Source organism: Pituophis catenifer, unplaced genomic scaffold (assembly GCF_029215685.1).
Source record: "Pituophis catenifer annectens isolate HBS135680 unplaced genomic scaffold, rPitCat1.0.hap2 SCAF_18, whole genome shotgun sequence".
Taxonomy (NCBI): domain Eukaryota; kingdom Metazoa; phylum Chordata; class Lepidosauria; order Squamata; family Colubridae; genus Pituophis; species Pituophis catenifer.
This window is the reverse complement of record NW_027256898.1, coordinates 2,072,852-2,091,847: the sequence shown is the minus strand read 5'-3', so window position 1 is coordinate 2,091,847 and position 18,996 is coordinate 2,072,852. Positions and strand designations below refer to the sequence as shown.

Sequence of the window (18,996 nt, the reverse complement as noted above, 5' to 3'; positions counted from 1 at the left end):
CTTAATTCGCATTACCCGCTCGAGCAATGACTTTTGGTGAAGATTGCAGAACGAAAGGTCTCCCTTTTCGAAGGGAACGCACAAATAATATTTCTGGGGTGTTTGTGACTTGGGCAGTGGTGGGATTCAAATAATTTAACAACCGGTTCTCTGCCCTAATGACTGGATGGGTGGGCGTGGCCATGGTGGGCGTGGCCAGGGGTATGACAGGCAGCACTCGGCCTCCTGCTCCCACCTGGGAGCAAAAACGGGCCGCGAGGAGGGGACGCACCACTCCCCCGTGCCCCATTTTGGGCCTAGTAGGCCTCCCTGCACTTACCTGGGAGCCAAAATGGGGTGCGTGGGGACTCCTGGATGGGGCAGGGAGGGGTGGGGCCAGCCATCAATTTAACAACCTGTTCCCCCAAACCGTTCCGAACCGGCTGAATCCCACCACTGGATTTAGGGTATTTGAGGGTCTCCCAGAATTCTCAAACAATGGAATTCCTGAGAGAAAATTGGGGTTGGACTAGAAGATCTCCCAAGGTCCCTTCCGACTCTGTTATTCGGTATAACCTATAAAGAAAATTGGTACAAAGAGAATACAGGACCCTGTTATAAAAGGGCTGATTACAGATCATCCTAGATTTTCAACCATTCGTTTAGTGACTATTCAAAGTTACTGATAAATTTTAAAGATTTTTAACCAAGGATTTCTGAACGAAACATAGCAAAAAGTGATTGTTAGAAGCAGACAAGGTTGCTCAGTTCGGATTTGTTCCGGCAGATTTTTTTAAAAAAATTAGCAAGGTAGTTTGGTTTTACACTGAGTTTTTTTTTTCTTTTATTGGCAAAACTTCCTTTTTATCAGTAAACTTTCCAATTTTTCAAACAGGTCCTCACTGCCAAAATTCAGAACTCAAAAGCATTTTGCTTATTTTCTGTTACTTCCTAAATCTTTTGCCTGTTAACTTTATAATCATCATCATCATCATCATCATCACTCTCTCCAGATTTTTCTAGTAATCTGCGGACGCACAGATATAAGGTAAAAAATAATTGGCAGCAATATCAGGGATGAATCAACTGCAAATATTCCCCTGGAATTTTAATTTAATTAATTTTTTTAATTAATTTTATTAAAAAAAAAGGAACCTCAAAATTCACTTAGCTTCAGTTTCGAACATAAATATGACAGCAACATAACAAAATCATAATTCTTTTTGGATACAAGGCAGTATATACTTAACCCTTTTATACAATGAGTTGTTTGCGGAGAGAGAGATAAACACAAAAGGGGGAGAAATTGTGTTCATTCTGCACTCGATCTGCAAAAAACAATAAAAATAACACCAGGCATTGCACGCCCTCAAAAATTGCCTGAAATGTTTGTTCCAAAGTAACCAATTTTTCTCTCCAGAAATCCTTGAACTGAGTCTTGCAATTGTGCACAAAGTTGTCAAAAAAGATTACCGTATTTTTCGGAGTATAAGACACACTTTTCCCCCCCAAAAGAGGGTGAAAATTTGGGTGCGTCTTATACACCAAATGTAGCCCCACCCATCGGCCGGCCCCCACCCTTTGGCCTCTGCCTCCCAGCAATTTGCCTCCTTGCAGCAAACAGCAAACAGCCTGTTTCAGTGTCAGCTTCAGCACAGCCTGATTAGCACAAGCAGCTGATTGTCGCCTCCTAATCATCAGCTGTTTCAGGCTGCAGGGATTGCCATTGCCGCCTCCGCAGGCCCCATTTTCAGCCTCTGCGTGCCCCATTTTCTGCCCATTCCAATACCCGCCGCCCAGAACGGGCGGAAAATGTGGCGTGGGGAGGCCGAAAATGGGGCCCATGGAGGCGGCAATGGCAATTCCTGCAGCCTGAAACAGCTGATGATTAGGCGACAATCAGCTGCTTGTGCTAATCAGGCTGTGCTGAAGTCCCCTTTTAGCCTCTTCTTTCTTGAGGTGTGTTTTTTGGATATCTCTCTCTCTTTTTCAGCCCCTGCATTTGGGGGGGAAATATCCCCCCCTACCCACCCTCCTAAATCTTTTTTTTTTCCCCCCCGGGGAAACGGGAGTCTGATAGCAACAATTCAGGCGATTTAGAACAGCCTGAATTTTCAAACAAATCTCAGTGGCACCAAAATCTTGCCCTTCTTAAAAAAAGCATGCGACGTTCACGTTGTGGTTTTCCCCCCCCTCCAAACCACAAATGTGAGCTAAAAGTTGGCTAAATTCTGAATTTTATTAGCGTCCTTGTAACCTTCTCTCTGGAGCAAATATCTATCGTTTCGTCAAACCTGCAAGGGAAAAAAAAATACAGCAATTAGGCATTGGACCAGCTGAGCCATTCCATTGGATGCTTCCACGTTTTGATTTGGAAGTCTTCCCCGCACGTAGAAAGGTAACTTCTCAGGGAGGAAAAAACGACCAAAAACCTTCCGGATCTGGATTTTGAAATGGTATGTAAAAGGGATTTAAAAGTATATTTCTGTGTGTAGGAAAGAGAGAGAAGGTTTGAAAGGCAGGCTAAAAATGAAATTGCTACTGACTAAATCAATTTTATTTTTGCCTACTAAATTCTCTAGCTGAGATAGTTATGCCACCTATTTTTTTTAACACTTAATTTAGAATAGAATAGAATAACCGAGTTGGAAGGGACCTTGGAGGTCTTCTAGTCCAACCCCCTGCTTAGGCAGGAAACCTTACATCACTTCAGACAAGTGGCTGTCCAATCTTGAGAGAAATATGGATTATTCCTGTAAAGAGTATACCCTGTGCTATGCCATTTTAAGTACCTTATTTTACCCTATTTTCAACAAATCTCTTCTCTCCACTGTTGGAGCATTCAGAACTTCTGGTGGCAAGTAGTTCCACTGATTAATTATTTTATTAATTTGGTGCAAAGCTCTAGATCTGTTTGAGTTACCCCTTCCCTCCCCCCAAATAATTAAGTTAAACCTCATCTATCTTTCTCCCATCTTGCTCATTAATTAAATTATTGTTTTATATGAAGAAACCTACTCACTGTGTCCGGCTTCTAGCCTTGAGTTGGCCATCAGTTGAGGCGGGCCTCCTTTCGAAAAGAAGAAAAATATTAAATTTCCACCAGGGTCAAACCATGTTAACTCGCTTGGCTGGTTTTCGCAGCAGTAAAGATGCTTGAGGGGATGGGAGACCACCAGGAAATGCCAAAGATGTCGGCTAGACTAGAGGGGGATGTTTTTTTTAAAAAAAAAAAAATTCTGGAGCAAAGAAGATGGGGTGCAACTTTCTGGTTTTATTTGGGGCAAGCCAGCGAGCGTCTTTTTGATAGAAATGTGTAAAAAAAAAAATTAAATCAAGTGTTTGTTTATTTAGCGTAGGATGAGAACATGGCGGAAGTAAACATATAAACCAAAGCAATTAAAAACAGTTTAATTCAACCTTCCAGGGCATAGAAGTAGGACCTCAAGAGATCCTAAGGAGCCAGTTCTGCATTAAATGCCCCCAGGAAGGGATTTTATTACACATGGGCTCCAGAGCTGGTATTCAGCCGGTTCGGATCGGTTCGCCCGAACTGGTAGTGGAGATCAGGGGTGGGTTCTACTTACCTTTACTACCGTTTCGCAACGACGCCGGGCGTGCTCTCTTCTGCGCATGCACAGAAGCTTCCTGATGACATCTGGGTCAGTGGGCGGAGCCTCCCGCCGGTTTTACTACCGGTTCTTACAAACCGGTCCGAACCGGGAGCAACCCACCACTGCTGCCCACCTGCCCCAGCTAGTGGTGAAATTCAAAATTTTTCTCTAACGGTTCTGTGGGCGTGGCTTGGTGGGGAGGGTCATGTGTCTGGGTGGGCGTGGCCAACTTTTTAAAAACTTTTTTTAGCATTTTTTTAACTAAAAAAAGTTTTTTTTTAAAAAAAAAAAGGTTCCGACGATCAGCTGTGACAATCAGCTGTGCCGCCCGATCCTTGGAACTTTTTTTTTTTACTTTTTTAAAGCATTTTTTTTACTACCTATTCGCCCGAACCGGTAGTAAAAAAAATGCTTTAAAAAAGCAAAAAAAAAAAAAAAAGGTTCCGACGATCGTGGGCACAGCTGATTGTCACAGCTGATCGTCAGAACCTTTTTTTCCACTTTTTTAAAGCATTTTTTTACCAGTTCGGGTGAATAGATAGTAAAAAATACTTTTAAAAAAGTAAAAAAAAAAAAAGCTTCAGACAATCGACAATCAGCTGTGCCCACGATCCTCGGAACCTTTTTTTTTACTTTTTTAAAGCATTTTTAACTACTGGTTCGGGCAAATAGGTAGCATTTTGAGGCTGGGTGCACGCACGCGCGGCAAAACAGTGATAACAAAATGTGAACCCCACCGCTGATGGGCTCCCTGCACCGAGAAAGCTAGCTTTTCAGGGGAGAGGGTTTTAAATTTGTCTTTCTGGTTCTTGCGACTGCTCGCCTGTCAGCCCGACCTACCTTCTCGACACGTCGTTCCTACATATCCGTGAAGACACACACAGTGTCCGTTCTGGGCGTCACAAAATGCGTTAGCCACGGAACACTTGCAACTCTGAGAACAATCCGGACCAAATTTTCCAAGCTGGCAACCTGGATTTTGCAGGAGGCATTGAACGTGAAGGGTTAAAATTCGTATGCAAACCTGGCGTGGCTTGTCTTCCCAACTTCTGATCTTAGCAGAACGGATCACCCTCGATTCCCTAATCCAGCTGTCTGGACTTCTAAAGGGTCCCTTGGAGGGCATTTAGTCTGTCCCGACCACTTCTGTTTTTAGACATTTTTCCGATAGATAATCTCAGGTGGTTTTTTTTTTTTAAATGCGTGTTAAACCTCAACAGCATCACAAGAGCTGTACAACAATACAAATAAGTCGCAGATCTTCTAATTTATTCCACGCCTTTTGTGCTGAGTAGATCTGCTCTGGGCTTCTTGGGAAATGTGAAGAAAATTTTACTTTATAGAATAATAGAATAGAATTAAGAGAAAAGAGAAGAGAACAAGAATAGAATAGAATAGAATAGAATAGAATAGAATAGAATAGAATAGAATAGAATAGAATAGAATAGAATAGAATAATTGAAATTGGAAATGAATAGAAATAGAATAGAATAGAATAGAATAATTGAAATTGGAAATGAATAGAATAGAATAGAAAAATAGAATAGAATAGAATAGAATAGAATAGAATAGAATAGAGTAGAATAATTGAAATTGGAAATGAATAGAATAGAATAGAAAAATAGAATAGAATAGAATAGAATAGAATAATTGGAATTGGAAATGAATAGAATAGAATAGAATAGAATAATTGAAATTGGAAATGAATAGAATAGAAAATAGAAGAGAACAAGAATAGAATAGAATAGAATAGAATAGAATAGAATAGAATAGAATAGAATAGAATAGAATAGAATAGAATCTGGAAGGGACCTTGGAGGTCTTCTAGTCCAACCCCCTGGCAGGTGGCTGTTCAGTCTTTTCTTAAAAACCTCCAGTGATAAAGCACCACAACCTCTGGTGGCAAGGAGTTCCACTGGTTAATCGTTCTCATTGCATTTCCTCTCCCCCACCCCCGCCCCGCATACAATTGCAACTGTTCTCTCCATTGATCCATTTGCACACTCACCAAGGTCACACTTGTCTCCCATTTTCCCCGGAGGGCAGAGACAACGGCCCGTGGAGGGCTCGCACGGGGCTTTGCCTTCGCAATCGCACACCCGTTGGCATTTTTCTCCGTACCTCCCTGCGTCGCAGCCTGTAACCGAAAAGGCGACGCCATTTTTATGAGCTATTTTAATACTTGCTGCTCGTAATTTGAAATGACTGCATCCCGCTTTCCGTACAAAAGTCAGTGTATAATTGGAAATAAGGCACCCAAAAGCCAAAAAGAGGGAAAAAAGCAAGCAAGAAAGAAAAAATACAGAATACGTAATAACCGAGTTGGAGGGGACCTTGGAGGTCTTCTAGTCCAACCCCCTGCTCAGACAGGAAGCCCTATATCATTCCAGACAAGCAACTGTCTAGTCTTTTCTTAAAAATCTCCAGTGTTGGAGCATTCACAACTTCTGGAGGCAAGGAGTTCCACAGGTTAATTGTTCCCACTTTCTGGAAATTTCTCCTTAGTTCCAGGTTGCTTCTCTCCTTGATTAGTTTCCACCCGTTGCTTCTTGTCCTGCCTTCAGGTGCTTTGGAGAATAGCTTGACTCCCTCTTCTTTGGGGCAGCCCCTGAGATCTTTATTATTTTAAAATATAATTATTTTAATATTTTCAAATATCAAATGGCAAATAACTTAAAAAAAAAACGTTTAAGTTATTTGCTTTCTTAACATCTACTAAAATCCAAGTTGCAGTTCTTCTCAAAAACCCTGGGGCAGCGTCTGAGAAATATTTTACACCCTACCAACTCCTCACAAATTTGGGGGAAACTTTTGATTTTGCTCGTGGTTTTAAATGCGTCCGGTTGCTCTTATCGCTTCCAACTTCCATCTCAAGGCTGCGAAAACTCACAAGCATTGCCAGGCCTTAATCCGCGACGTTTATATCTCTCTTTTCATTCAGCAGCTCAAGACGGCATTCGTAGGGAGATCCTATTTTCCCATACAACAACCCTGCCAGGTAGGCTGAGCCAAGAGAGAAGGATGGACTCAAGGGTCAGCCAGGGAGTTCCCAGCGCTAAATGGGACCTAGAATCTAAATTTCCCCACATGTCATTCCCCAAAAATCTCAATGATGGGGACCCAGCTGCAAAGCCACCTGAATCCTAGACTGATAGAATTAAAATGCTTAAAAAAATATATAAAATGCTAAACCGCTAAAAAAAAAAACCCATTCATTTTTGCCTCCGATGGCCCCAAAGGGCACGACACAAAAGGAAGAAAGCGCACGGAGGGAAGAGGAAAAAAAAGAAGAGCAAACGAGAAGTTATTCGTTTTAAGTTTTGAAAAAAAAAGAGCGCTTAGCCAGGATTTAAGCATCGCATGCTAGCTAACTTCGGAGAGTCGCGGGAATTCCACGAACCTTTTTCGCAGTAACGGCCGTGAAAACCTGGACGACAGAGACATTCCCCGGATCCCGGATCGCACGAGGCGCCGTTTTGGCAGCCGCATCGTTCTCGACAGGCGATCCCGTGGAATCCAGCCGGACAGGCTGAAAGGTGGGAAATCCAATGAAAATTCGTAAAGTTTTGTAAAATTTGTACAAAATTGTAAAATTTGTAAAACAATTGTTTAAAAAATAGCGGACAAAATCGTTGCAGGCTTACCGTGTTCGCATCGGTTCCCGTAACTGCCTTTCCCGCACCGACAGATCCCGACCACCGGATCGCAGGTCCCATTGTTTTGGCAAGTGCAGTTCAGCTGACAGTTGGCACCATATTTCCCCGGAGGGCACTCTGGGGGGGTGGCGGGGGTAGAGAATTTCTCTTTATATTACATATCTGAAGGTTTATTCCACTGATTCTCCCTCACGCGTTGGGATTCTGGGAGTTGAAATCCACCCGTCTTAAAGTTGCCAAGGTTGGGAAAATGCTGGTTTAAGCAAGGAAGCGGGTTTTGAAAGAATAGAAAAAATAGAAACCGCTCGGGTTTTTAGATTTTGGCAGCGGTTTGAAATCTTGGTTTAGGCCTGTATGGATTCTTGTCACCTGGAGTTCCAATGGACATAAAAATAACTTGGGTTTAAGATTTTGGCAGCGATTTGAATCCTTGTTTAGGTCTTTACGGATTCCTGTCTCCTGGAGTTCCGCCGGACAATCCATTTCCTTTTTGGCAATGGTTTGCTCTCCGAGCTTGTTACCATTTAGTTCCCCGAACATTTCGTTGCCAGTCTTGGTAACGTAATCAGTGGAATGGGGGGGAAAAAAAATCTTGCGGATGATCTTATCTAGTCTGGTAACGAAACATTCAGGAATTAAATAACAAACAATAATAAGATATGGAGATTATTATATGAAATAATAAGATATGGAGAAAAATGATAAATTTGTGATAAAGGAATTAGATAACAAACAAGCTTGGAGAGCAAACCATTGCCAAAAAGGAAGTGGGTTGACCAGCGGAACTCCAGGAGACAGGAATCCATAAAGATGTAAACCAGGATTCATCCTATTCACTTTAGAGGCAGGCAAAATCACCTTTTTCGCACCAGATCCCGGTCCATCCGAGCCCACAAAGGCAGGATCCATCTTCTGGCACGCAAATGGCCCCATTTTGACAAGCGCAGGTCTGGCTACAGTTGAACCCGTAACGATCGGCGGGGCAGTCTGTTGGAGAAGCAAACCGGGACAAGCTGACACCCGAAAACCGTGGGTCGGACGCGGCTCTCGATCATGGAACGCAAACGGCCCAAAAACATCTAAGGAAGCCCCCCGCTTAATGCCTAATGCACCGGAATCCTTCACTTGGAAGGGTAGATTTCAACCTGAGTTCCCTGGTTGTCTGTCAAAACACTCAGCTCCCATTACTGCTGCTTTGTGCTCACGCGACACCCCTGCGAGGCGGGCCCGAATCTCCCTCTGTGCTTACGAAATGGGTGACCACGGCAGGATCGACACCACAGCCCTGCGAGGTGGGCCAAACCATGCGAGGACCCCAGACCCAAAGAGGCTTCCGTCGACTTCCCAAGCCGGAAAGCCCCCTTCCGCCATCAAGGGCGCATATTACGCGCTCCCAAGTAAAACGAAAACCGAGCGGGTTTTTTCGGGAGGGTATCCATTTGAAGCGACTCACCGTTTTCGCACCCGCGACCGGATTTGCCCGGCGGACAAAGGCAGGAACCGGACACCGGGTGACAAGGGACATTTTCGGCACACGGACAGGGAAGGGCACAGTCGGTCCCATAACGTCCCCTCGGACAAGCTGGAAGGGAAAGTCATAAGGACCTTGAGGTAGCCCTGTCAAATGGCCCGGGGGGGGGTTCTCGATCCCCCGTGACATCCCCCGATCTGTGGTTAGAAGCAGGTCTAAAGCAAATAAACTGGACTTTAGACCAACGCATTACAGACAATGTGACAAAATAAAATAAGAATACAACCGCAACAATAATAACAACAATAATAACAAAAAAAGCTTTTAGGTTCTTGGTTAGGACTTGAACATTTATGTTTTTACCAGTCCTAGACTGTAAATTTAATTGAAGATTAACCAGTAATAATAATGGTAATAATAATGGTAATAATAATGGTAATAATAATAATAATAATAATAATAATAATAATAATAATCAGTTGACTGAGTTAATGTTTAATGAATAAAAGAGATGATAATAATAAAGTTCAGTTGACTGAATTAGTGTTTAATGAATAAGAGATGATGATAATGATAATAGTAATAATAATCAGTTGACTGAGTTAATGTTTAATGAATATGAGATGATGATAATGATAATAATGATAATAATGATAATAATAATAATAATAATAATAATAATAATAATAATAATAATAATAAAAACAGCTCTTAGGTTCTTGGTTAGAACATGAACTGTTATATTTTTACCAGTCCTAGACTGTAAATTTAATTGAAGATTAACCAGTAATAATAATGGTAATAATAATAGTAATAATAATAATAATAATAATAATAATGTTCAGTTGACTGAGTTAATGTTTAATGAATAAAAGAGATGATGATAATAATAATAATGATAATAATAATGTTCAGTTGACTGAGTTTCATGTTTAATGAATAAGTGATGATGATGATGATAAGAATAGTAATAAAACAGTCCTTAGGTTCTTGATTAGGACAGGAACTGTTAAGTTTTACGAGTCCTAGACTATAAATTGAATTGAAGATTAACCAGTAATAATAATGGTAACAACAAGAACAATAATAATGACAATAATAATAATAAAACAGCTCTTAGGTTCTTGATTAGGACATGAACTGTTATGTTTTTACCAATCCTAACCTGTGAATCAAATTGAAGATTAACCAGTAACAGTAATGGTAATAATAACAATAATAATAATACTATAACTGATTCAATGCTTTATATACGATTTTACGCTGGCTTTGCGCTAGAAGTACACAGCCGGCTTACCTACGTTACAATCGGCGCCGATATATCCAGCCGGACACTGGCACGCCCCCGTAGCGGCCTCACAACGACCGCCATTCTTACACTGACACAACCTCTCGCAATTCGGCCCGTAGCGTCCCGACGGGCACTCTAAAAAGGACGCAATCCGTGCGATGGAAACAAACCGTTAGCCGGCGGAACAGGCCGCCACATGATTTCCTTTTTTCTCCCACCCTTTGAAACAGGAATGGTCCTTTAGATTCTGGATTGCGCAGGGGCTGGACTGGATGATCTCAGAGGAGCCCCCCCAAACACTAGGACTCCATGCTTTTTTTCTCCCCCCAACCCCCCCCTTCCAATTATTGGAGGGCAATTGAAGCAGGACCGTGGCCACACCAAATGGAAGAAAATGCTACTCAAAGGGTTTGTTTAATCAGGGATTAATTTAGGATTTAATTTAAATTGAAGCTGGCAATTAATAACACTTATTTTTAAATACGAAATTTATTTTTAAAGAAAGATCTCCTTCCATCGGCTGGAGCAGACCACCCAAATTCAACGAAATGCCATTTAAATTGGGCATGCAAAATTGAAAAAAAAATTGTGGATTTTCCCTGCCATGGGAGTAGAATACAGGTAGTCCTCGATTTACGACGCTTTATTTAGTGACCCAAGTCACAACGGCACTGGAAAAAAAGCCACTTGGGGCTGTTTTTCACACTTACGGCCGTCGTCGTATCCCCGCGTGGTCCCGAGATTAAAATTCAGACGCTTGGCCACTGGCTCGTATTTATGACGGTCGCAGTGTCACGGGGGTGTGCGTGGTGTCACGTGATCCCCTTTTGCGACCAATGTCGAGGGGAAAGTCAGATTCACTTAACGACTGCATGACTCATTTAACTGCAGCAATTCACTTAACAACGGTCGTAAAATGGAGCCAAATTCCCACAAATTTCTCACTTAGCAACATAAATTTCAGGTTCGATTGCGGTCGTAAATCGAGGATTGCCTGTACTTTCCTGCTGGGGGCTTCTACCAAGTCCTTTGCAAGAAAAGTTCCCCATTGGTTCTCCCCCACCTTCCTTCCTGTTATTGCACCCCAAATTTTCCCCCGTTTGCACGCACACACGCGTGTAAACTCACTCTGCTTGCAGCCGCTGCCATGGTATCCTGGGCCGCAGAGGCACCTCCCACTCACCGGGTGGCAGTCGTGATTCGCACCAGCGCACTGGCAAATGTGTGCGCACCCCGGTCCGAAGGTGCCAGGGGGGCAGGCTGTGGGAGAGGAGAGAGCCCCATTTGCACTCCAGCGTTTCTGACTCCGGAAAAAGGGTGCAAATAGAAGTCTCCAATCTTGGCCACTTTTAAGACCTGTGGACTACAACTCCCAGAATTCCCCAGCCAGAATTCCCGGCTGGCTGGAGAATTCTGGGAATTGAAGGCCACCAGTCTTGCAAATAAGAGACATTCCTGCTCTACAGAACCCTAATTTTCATTCTAGCTCACTTTTTCTTTTTTTCCGCCAAGCGGAACCCGTGCCGAGCTGCGGGGTTGGGCTAGATGACCTCTGAGGTCCCCTTCCCCAAAATATCCCTCTTTTTTTCAGTTGAAACATCTTGGTGCTTGGGCGTTCTTCCCCGAGTGTTTTCCCAACTTCCGAGTAACGGGTCCGTGTAGAAGACGCGACACTTTTCGCACTCATAGCTGAACCTGCTAATTTTCCGTGGATTTTTTTATTTTTTATTTTAGCACGCAGAGATGCTCTCGGGATCCCTCTCATAAGCGGAGGAAGAGTTAGAAGAGTTAAATCAAGTGGATTTAACAGAATGGAGGGGAAAAAAGAGGGAATAGAGAAAACAGAGACAAACTTATAATTAAATCACTGCCAATATTTTCCTGATTTTTCCCCCCCCCCATTCAGCTGCCAGGCAGAAGTCAGAGCCTGCTGCCCATCTGAAAAGCTGAGGATTTATTATTATTATTATTATTAATTGAATCCTCTTGGATCAACTCCCAGACTCGGTTTCTCTTCCAAAGCGATCAAGGAATTGCCAGCATCTGAGCCGGGTGCATTTACAATCCGTGCAAAATCGGAGGGTTTTTTTTCAGCCTCCGGACTTACGCTGTTCGCACCCGTGACCTGTGAACCCGGGCGGACAGCCACACTGGCCGGTGATGTGGTTGCAAGGAGACCCCGAGGAACAGTCGCACTTCGTGGCACAGTCCTTCCCAAATGAACCGGGCAGGCAGGCTGGACAGAGTCAAGAAAACGAGGGAAAAAATTGGATTTCGGCAGCCAGGAGATTGCAAAGAGGGAATAAAAATTAAGCTAGGCAATCAATATCCCTCATTGATTATTGGTGTCAATGGGTGGGGAAGCGTTTAATTGGAGGGGTGTTCACCCCTCCCAATGACTGCTGGGAGCTGTAGTCCCATCCTGTGCCACCCATGTTCGTTCGGTCATGGTCTAGGGCAGGGTTAGGGTTAGGGTTAGGGTTACAACTTGGGGACTTCAACTCCCAGAATTCCTCAGCCAGCATATGGGAGTTGAAGTCCACAAGGCTTAAAATTGCCAATTTGGCCTGGTCTAGGGTCTCCTGCTTGAGCTGAGGGTTGGACTAGAAGACCTCCAAGGTCCCTTCCAACTATTATTTCTGTATTTGTTCATTCATTCTATCTACCATTCATGCATGCATTCGTTCAATCAATCAATCAATCAATCATTCAAGCATTCATGAATTCATTCAATCAATCATTCATTCATTCATGCATTCATTCAACCATTCATTCATTCATTCATTCAATCAATCAATCATTCAATCATTCATTCATTCAATCAATCAATCATTCATTCATTCATGCATTCATTCAACCATTCATTCATTCATTCATTCATTCATACAATCACTCATGCATGCATTCATTCAATCAATCATTCATGCATTCATTCGTTCGTTCGTTCGTTCATTCGTTCGTTCATTCGTTCAATCATTCATGCATTCATTCATTCATTCAATCATTCATTCATTCATTCATTCATTCATGCATTCATTCAATCATTCAATTGCAGGCTCCTTTCCTGCAAGATGGAACCAGGAAGGAACCATCTCCCACTCCCCTCCCCTTCCATGGATGCTTTCACATCCTTTGCAGAGGGGTGGACTAGATGACCCTTAGGGGGACCTCCCCTTCCCATTCCAATTCTCTATCATCCTGGGATCGGCTGGGAATTCAGAATTCGAGATTCAAGGCCAGAGCAGCTTTTTTAAAAAGGAGGAAAAAAGCAGTTTTCGAAAGAAACACACCCAAACAGACATTTTTGAAAGCAATCAAAAGGAAATTCGTGGTTAAAATTTAGCATTTTGTGGAATCGAGGCTGGTCAAATGAAGAGATTGGGGCGCAGAGCGTACGCAGACTTCCTCCCCCCCACCCCGAAAGGGTCATTCAGACAGGAACAATCCTCTTTTCAGTTGTCACCTTTCTCACAATGGATTCCGCGCCACCCAGGCGGACAGTCACAAACCCCCGTGATGTGATCGCACGAGACCCCATGTTCACAGTCACACGTGTCCTGGCAGCCCTTCCCGTACGTCCCTTTGGGGCAGGCTGGGAAAAAAAGAGAAGGAACAGCTAAAAAAAAGATTGTACTTATTGCGTATATACAGTACTACTGGCACATATTAAGGTAAAGGTTCCCCTCGCACATACGTGCTAGTCGTTCCGGGCTCTAGGGGGCGAATTTTGATCACATGACCACATGGGGGGGAGGGGGAAATGACGCGTCAGGTGAAAAATGGTGGTAAGTACACCGTTGTAACTTTGAACAGTCACTAAATGAAATTTGTAAATCGAGGATTATCTGTAGTGATCTATCTCCCGCCGGCCACCAAGAAAAAAAAACCCAATGCCATTACGATTTACCTTTCTGGCACTTTTCCCCGGTCCAACCATCACGGCAAATGCAATGTCCACTCTTCTGGTCACACCGGCCTCCATTAACACAATCGCAACTTTCTTGACAACCTGGCCCATATTTTCCTTCGACGCACTCTAAAGAAAAGAAACCCCTCTGATACAGCAAGTCCTCGACTTATGACCACCAAGGAGCCCAACATTTCTGTCGCTGAGCGAGACAGTTGAGTTTAGCCCCCTTTTACAACCCTTTCTTGCCTCAGTCGCTAAGTGAATCAACGTGGTGGTTAAGTTAGCCATACGGTCGTTAAGCGAGTCCAGCTTCCCCCCTTGACTTTGCTCATCAGAAGGTCGTCAAAGGGGAATCATGTGAACCCCGGGACACCGCGACCATCATAAGTACGAGTTGGTTGCCAAGCATCTGAATTTTAATCACGTGATCAGGGAGATGCTGCGACGGTCGTTAAGTGTGGGAAATGGTCGTAAGTCACTTAAGGGGCATTTAGGGTCTTCTGGTCCAGCTCCCTGCTCAAGAAGGAGGAATGAAATACCATTAAATGACCTTTTTTCCTTACCCAGCTCACAAGCGAGTCCCACCCGCCCTTCCGGACAGATGCAGCGGCCAGAAACCGGATCGCAGATTCCTCCGTGTTGACAGAGACATTCCTGCCGGCAGCCGGATCCGTAAAATCCTGGCGGACACCCTGCAAAGGGAAGAGGAGAAGAAAGAAGGAAAGAAAGGAAGGAAGAAGGAAAGGGAGGGAGGAGGAGGAGGAGAAAAAGAGAGAAGAAGAAGAGAGAAGGAGGATGGAGGAGGAGGAGAACAAGAACAAGAAGAAGAGAGAAGGATGATGGAGGAGGAGAAGAAGAAGAAAGAGGAGGAGGAGAAGGATGATGAAGAAGAAGAAGAAGAAGAAGAAGAAGAAGAAGAAGAAGAAGAAGAAGAAGAAGAAGAAGAAGAAGAGAGAAGGAGGAGGAGGAGAAGAAGAAGCAGAAGGAGAAGAAGAAAGAAGAAGAAGAGAGAAGGAGGATGGAGGAGGAGGAGGAGAAAAATGAAGGAGGAGGAGGAGGAGAAGAAGAAGAAGAGAGAAGGAGGATGGAGGAGGAGGAGGAGGAGGAGGAGGAATAAGAAGGAGGAGGAGGAGGAGGTTACCTAGCTGGTAATAAAACATCTGCAAGAAAACAAGCAAGCTCAGAGAGCACCAAGGACCCCTTCACAAAGTACCTTGCTGGCACGCAGCGCCAACCCACCCTGGTGCGCAGAGGCATTGCCCTGTGACTGGGTGGCATGCAGCTCCATTGGCGCAGGGGCACTCCTGGCTGCAGTTCTCGCCATAGCGGTGAGCTGGGCAAGCTGGAGAGAGAGAGAGAGAGAGAAAGCCTGCGTTCGGATCCAAATAGCCAAGGGAGATGCCATATTTTCCTGCCCGCCCGGCAGGAGACGCACTCTGGTTGCAGTGTGGCCCAATCCAGCCCGCGGCGCAGCGGCAGTGGCCTGTCACGGGATCACAGCGGGCTCCGTTGAGGCAGCGGCAGGCGTGCCGGCAGTCCACCCCGAAAAAGCCGTCGGGACAAGCTGAGAAGAGAGAATCGGAAGATCTTTAGCGCCAGGGGAGACTCACGCACTGGCTTCAGCTATTGGGAGGGGGCGAAGTGTCCAAGGGCTTCCAGCCTTGCAAGAGAAGGTGGGGTGGGGCTTACCCCGCTCACAAAATGTTCCTCTCCAGCCTGGGCCGCAGGTGCAGGCGCCGCTGACATGGTCGCAGGCTCCTTGGTGGTGGCACTGGCATCGCTGGCGGCAGTTGGGACCAAACCAGCCTGCAGGGCACTCTTGGGAGGGAGAAGAGGAATAAACGGGGGGGGGGGGGAGGAAGTGAAAGTGAAAGTGAAAGTGAGAGCGGGAACAAAGGTGAGAAAGAAAAAGGAGTGAAAGGGGAAAGTGAAAGTGAAAGCAAGCAGGAACAGAGGTGAGAGAAAAGGAGGGAAGGGGGAAAGTGAAAGTGAAAGCAAGCAGGAACAGAGGTGAGAGAAAAGGAGGGAAGGGGGAAAGTGAAAGTGAAAGCAAGCAGGAACAAAGGTGAGAGAAAAGGAGGAAAGGGGGAAGTGAAAGCAAGCAGGAACAGAGGTGAAAGAAAAGGAGGGAAGGGGGAGAGTGAAAGTGAAAGTGAAAGCAAGCAGGAACAGAGGTGAGAGAAAAGGAGGGAAGGGGGAAAGTGAAAGTGAAAGTAAAAGTAAAAGCAAGCAGGAACAAAGGTGAGAGAAAAGGAAGACAGGGGGAAGTGAAAGTCAGCAGGAGCAAAGGTGAGAAAGAAAAGGAGGGAAGGGAAAAGTGAATATGAAAGTAAGCAGGAACAGAGGTGAGAGAAAAGGAGGGAAGGGGGAGAGTGAAAGTGAAAGCAAGCAGGAACAGAGGTGAGAGGTCCAGAGAAAAGAAGGGAGGGAGGGAGGGAAGGAAGGAAGGAAAAGGGAACAAAAAAGAAAGCATGAAAGAGTGAAAACGGAATCGAGGCAGGGAGACAAGGAAGGAAGGAAGGGAAAATGAAGACAGAAGGAAGGGAAAGAGCAAAAAGGAAGGAAGGAAGGGCGACATTAAAACAGCGAAAGGAAAGAAGATTATTAAATAAAAATAAAAATCTAGAGTGCCAAATTCTGCTGGTTAGACCCGTCTTTGGGCTGAGAAGGTGACACCTCAATCTTCTCAAAACCCCACCGTTTTCTGCGCCCTGGAGAACCATAGGCACTCAGCTCCCCCCCGCTTCCCTCAGCTGAAGGGCACCCCAGACCCAAAGCGACTGAGTTCGAGGGCCACGAAGAAGGGGACTCAACTCTGATCGCAGCGCACACCGATGTAGCCAGCTTCACACATGCACTGACCGGTCACCGCACTGCAGCCGCCTTCGGCCCCCGAACAGTTGCAGGGATGGGTGCAGTCCGGACCCCAGTAGCCTGTCTCGCAGGCTGGAAAAGACCCAAAAGGAGGAAGAATTGATGTCTCCTGCTGCCACCAGCGGGCAGGACTCGTCCATTCTTCCTTTCCCTTTCGTCTCTCTCTTGGTTAAACAAAGAAGCAGCTGAGATTGTTCGGTTCAGTGGGAGGACTTTAAAAAAAAAAAAAGGACTTATTTTCCATAGTTCCATTTGAAAGGACAAAGGTAGGTAAGACGGGGAGGAAGGAAAGAAAGGAAAAAGAAAGAGAGAAAGAGAGAGAGAAAGAGAGAGAGGAAAAGAGACAGAACGAGAGAGAAAGAAAAAGAGAGAGAGAAAGGAGAGAGAAAGTAAGATGAAAGAAAGAAAAAGAAAAGGAAGGAAAGAAAGAAAGGAAAAAGAAAAAGGAAAGAAAGAAGGAAAGAAAGAAAAAGAAAGGGAGGAGGAGAAGTAAGGAAAAGAGGGAGGGAGGAGGGAAGGAAAGAAGAAGGAGGAAAAAGAAGGGAAGGAGGAAAATAAGGAAAGGAAAAGAGACGGGAGACAGGAAGGAAAATGGAAAGAAGGAAACAAAAGAGGGAGAAGAGAGGAAGGAAGGAAAAACTAATGAGTAAAAAGTTTCTTCAACCCTCAAGGTTTGAAGAATCGGGCCCTCTTTTCACCTCTGTGGCAGCGGGAGCCGGTCCATCCGGGGGCACAACTGCACTTCCCCGTTTGGGGATCGCAATCTCCTTCGTTGTCACAGTTGCACTGGCGTTGGCATCCTTGCCCAAACCAGCCAGGTGGGCAGACTGAAAGGGAAAAGAGGAGAAAACGAAAGTGGCGGCATTTGTTGAAAAGATCAGAAATCATTCGCGTGTTTCTAAATCCTCCCTCCCTCCCTTTCACTCCTTTCCTTCCCTCCTTTTCACATCCTTTCCTTTCCTCCCCTTTTTCCTTTTTCCTTTTTTCCTCTTTCCCCTTTCCTTTCCTTTCCTCCTTCCCTTCCTTTCCTTCCTTCCCCTCCCCTTTTCCTCCTTCCCTTGCTCTCCCCTCCCCTCCCCATAAACAGTTGAGTGTAACATGTAGTTTGGCCGTTTGCTGCCATCGGTAAGGACGTTCACCAAAACTCTACCCCAATTTGGGGGTAACAGACAGGGACCCCCACAAAGAGAGCAGAAGTCCCACCCACCCCACACCTCTGAATTTGGGTGGGGGGACCTTACACAGACGAACTGTGGAAGCCCCCGTGGTTGTGTCCTCCTAACAACCCGCATCTCCCAGTGCGGGAAAAGTCCGTGGTAGTAGATGGTTCTAGAACCAACGCAAGCAGCTCACCTTCTTGGCAATGGCTCCCTGTGTATCCCGAAGGACACAAGCACACACCGGTGATGGGGTCACAACGGCCATTATTCTCGCATTCCGGACACAGCCGCTGACACCCGTCTCCCCAGTGTCCATCGGGGCATTCTGGAGAAGGAGGAGAAACACGACGTGGGCACCGCCGAATGTCGGACCAATATTCCTCTCTCGAAGAGCTGAAAGAGCTACCAAAATCCAGGCTAGAACTTCCCTTTCTTAGCAAAGGCTGGCGAATTGCATCCCATCCAATTTTACCACTTTTTTTTGGGGGGGGGCATGGTCGTTAAGCAAACCCATGTCATTGTTAAACAAATCACACAGTCATTAAGCAAACTCAGCTCCCACCCTCCCTCCGGACTTTGCTGGTTGGGGAGATCGCCGACCAGAGGTGGTAGGTATGCAACCGGTTCGGACCGGTTCGGCAGAACCACTTGCGGCACAATCCCATCTTAAATCGCTGTGTTTTTGATGCCGTATGTGGGCGGCGCGCGGGAGCAAATTGCTGTGTTGTGTGACATCGCACGCATGTGTGGACGGTGCACGCGAGCGAATTGCCGTGTTTTGTGATGCTGCACGCATGCACAGATGGCCCGCGCATGAGTGAAACGAGAGCGCCCATGCGCTCACATTTCCAGCATTGGGCGAACCGGTTGGTACAGTATGTGAAGCCCACCTGTGTCACCGACAGCGATCACGTAACGCCAGGATTAGTGATGGGATTCAGCCGGTTCGCACCACTTCGGGAGAACCGGTTGTTAACTTTCTGAGCAGTTTGGTGAACTGGTTTGTTGGAAGAAATCATTAAGGCCGAGAAGCGGTTGTTA

General features: G+C 45.2%; 1 protein-coding gene across 1 annotated transcript in view; it reads right to left on the bottom strand.

Annotated features, from left to right (window-relative positions):
- Positions 1 to 2,993: 2,993 nt before the first annotated feature.
- MEGF6 (multiple EGF like domains 6) overlaps positions 2,994 to 18,996 on the bottom strand; it is a 35,747-nt gene continuing 19,744 nt past the window's right edge. Inside the window, exons 16-34 of the mRNA XM_070956168.1 lie at positions 18,149 to 18,280; positions 17,494 to 17,622; positions 16,736 to 16,867; positions 15,611 to 15,739; positions 15,357 to 15,485; positions 15,135 to 15,263; positions 14,485 to 14,613; positions 13,919 to 14,047; positions 13,475 to 13,603; positions 12,119 to 12,247; positions 11,140 to 11,271; positions 10,018 to 10,146; positions 8,703 to 8,831; positions 8,108 to 8,236; positions 7,238 to 7,366; positions 6,994 to 7,122; positions 5,602 to 5,730; positions 4,434 to 4,565; positions 2,994 to 3,049 (exon numbers count right to left, since the gene is read on the bottom strand). Of these exons, the coding sequence (XP_070812269.1) occupies positions 2,994 to 3,049; positions 4,434 to 4,565; positions 5,602 to 5,730; positions 6,994 to 7,122; positions 7,238 to 7,366; positions 8,108 to 8,236; positions 8,703 to 8,831; positions 10,018 to 10,146; positions 11,140 to 11,271; positions 12,119 to 12,247; positions 13,475 to 13,603; positions 13,919 to 14,047; positions 14,485 to 14,613; positions 15,135 to 15,263; positions 15,357 to 15,485; positions 15,611 to 15,739; positions 16,736 to 16,867; positions 17,494 to 17,622; positions 18,149 to 18,280 (2,390 nt within the window). The remainder of the gene's footprint in view (positions 3,050 to 4,433; positions 4,566 to 5,601; positions 5,731 to 6,993; positions 7,123 to 7,237; positions 7,367 to 8,107; positions 8,237 to 8,702; positions 8,832 to 10,017; positions 10,147 to 11,139; positions 11,272 to 12,118; positions 12,248 to 13,474; positions 13,604 to 13,918; positions 14,048 to 14,484; positions 14,614 to 15,134; positions 15,264 to 15,356; positions 15,486 to 15,610; positions 15,740 to 16,735; positions 16,868 to 17,493; positions 17,623 to 18,148; positions 18,281 to 18,996) is intronic.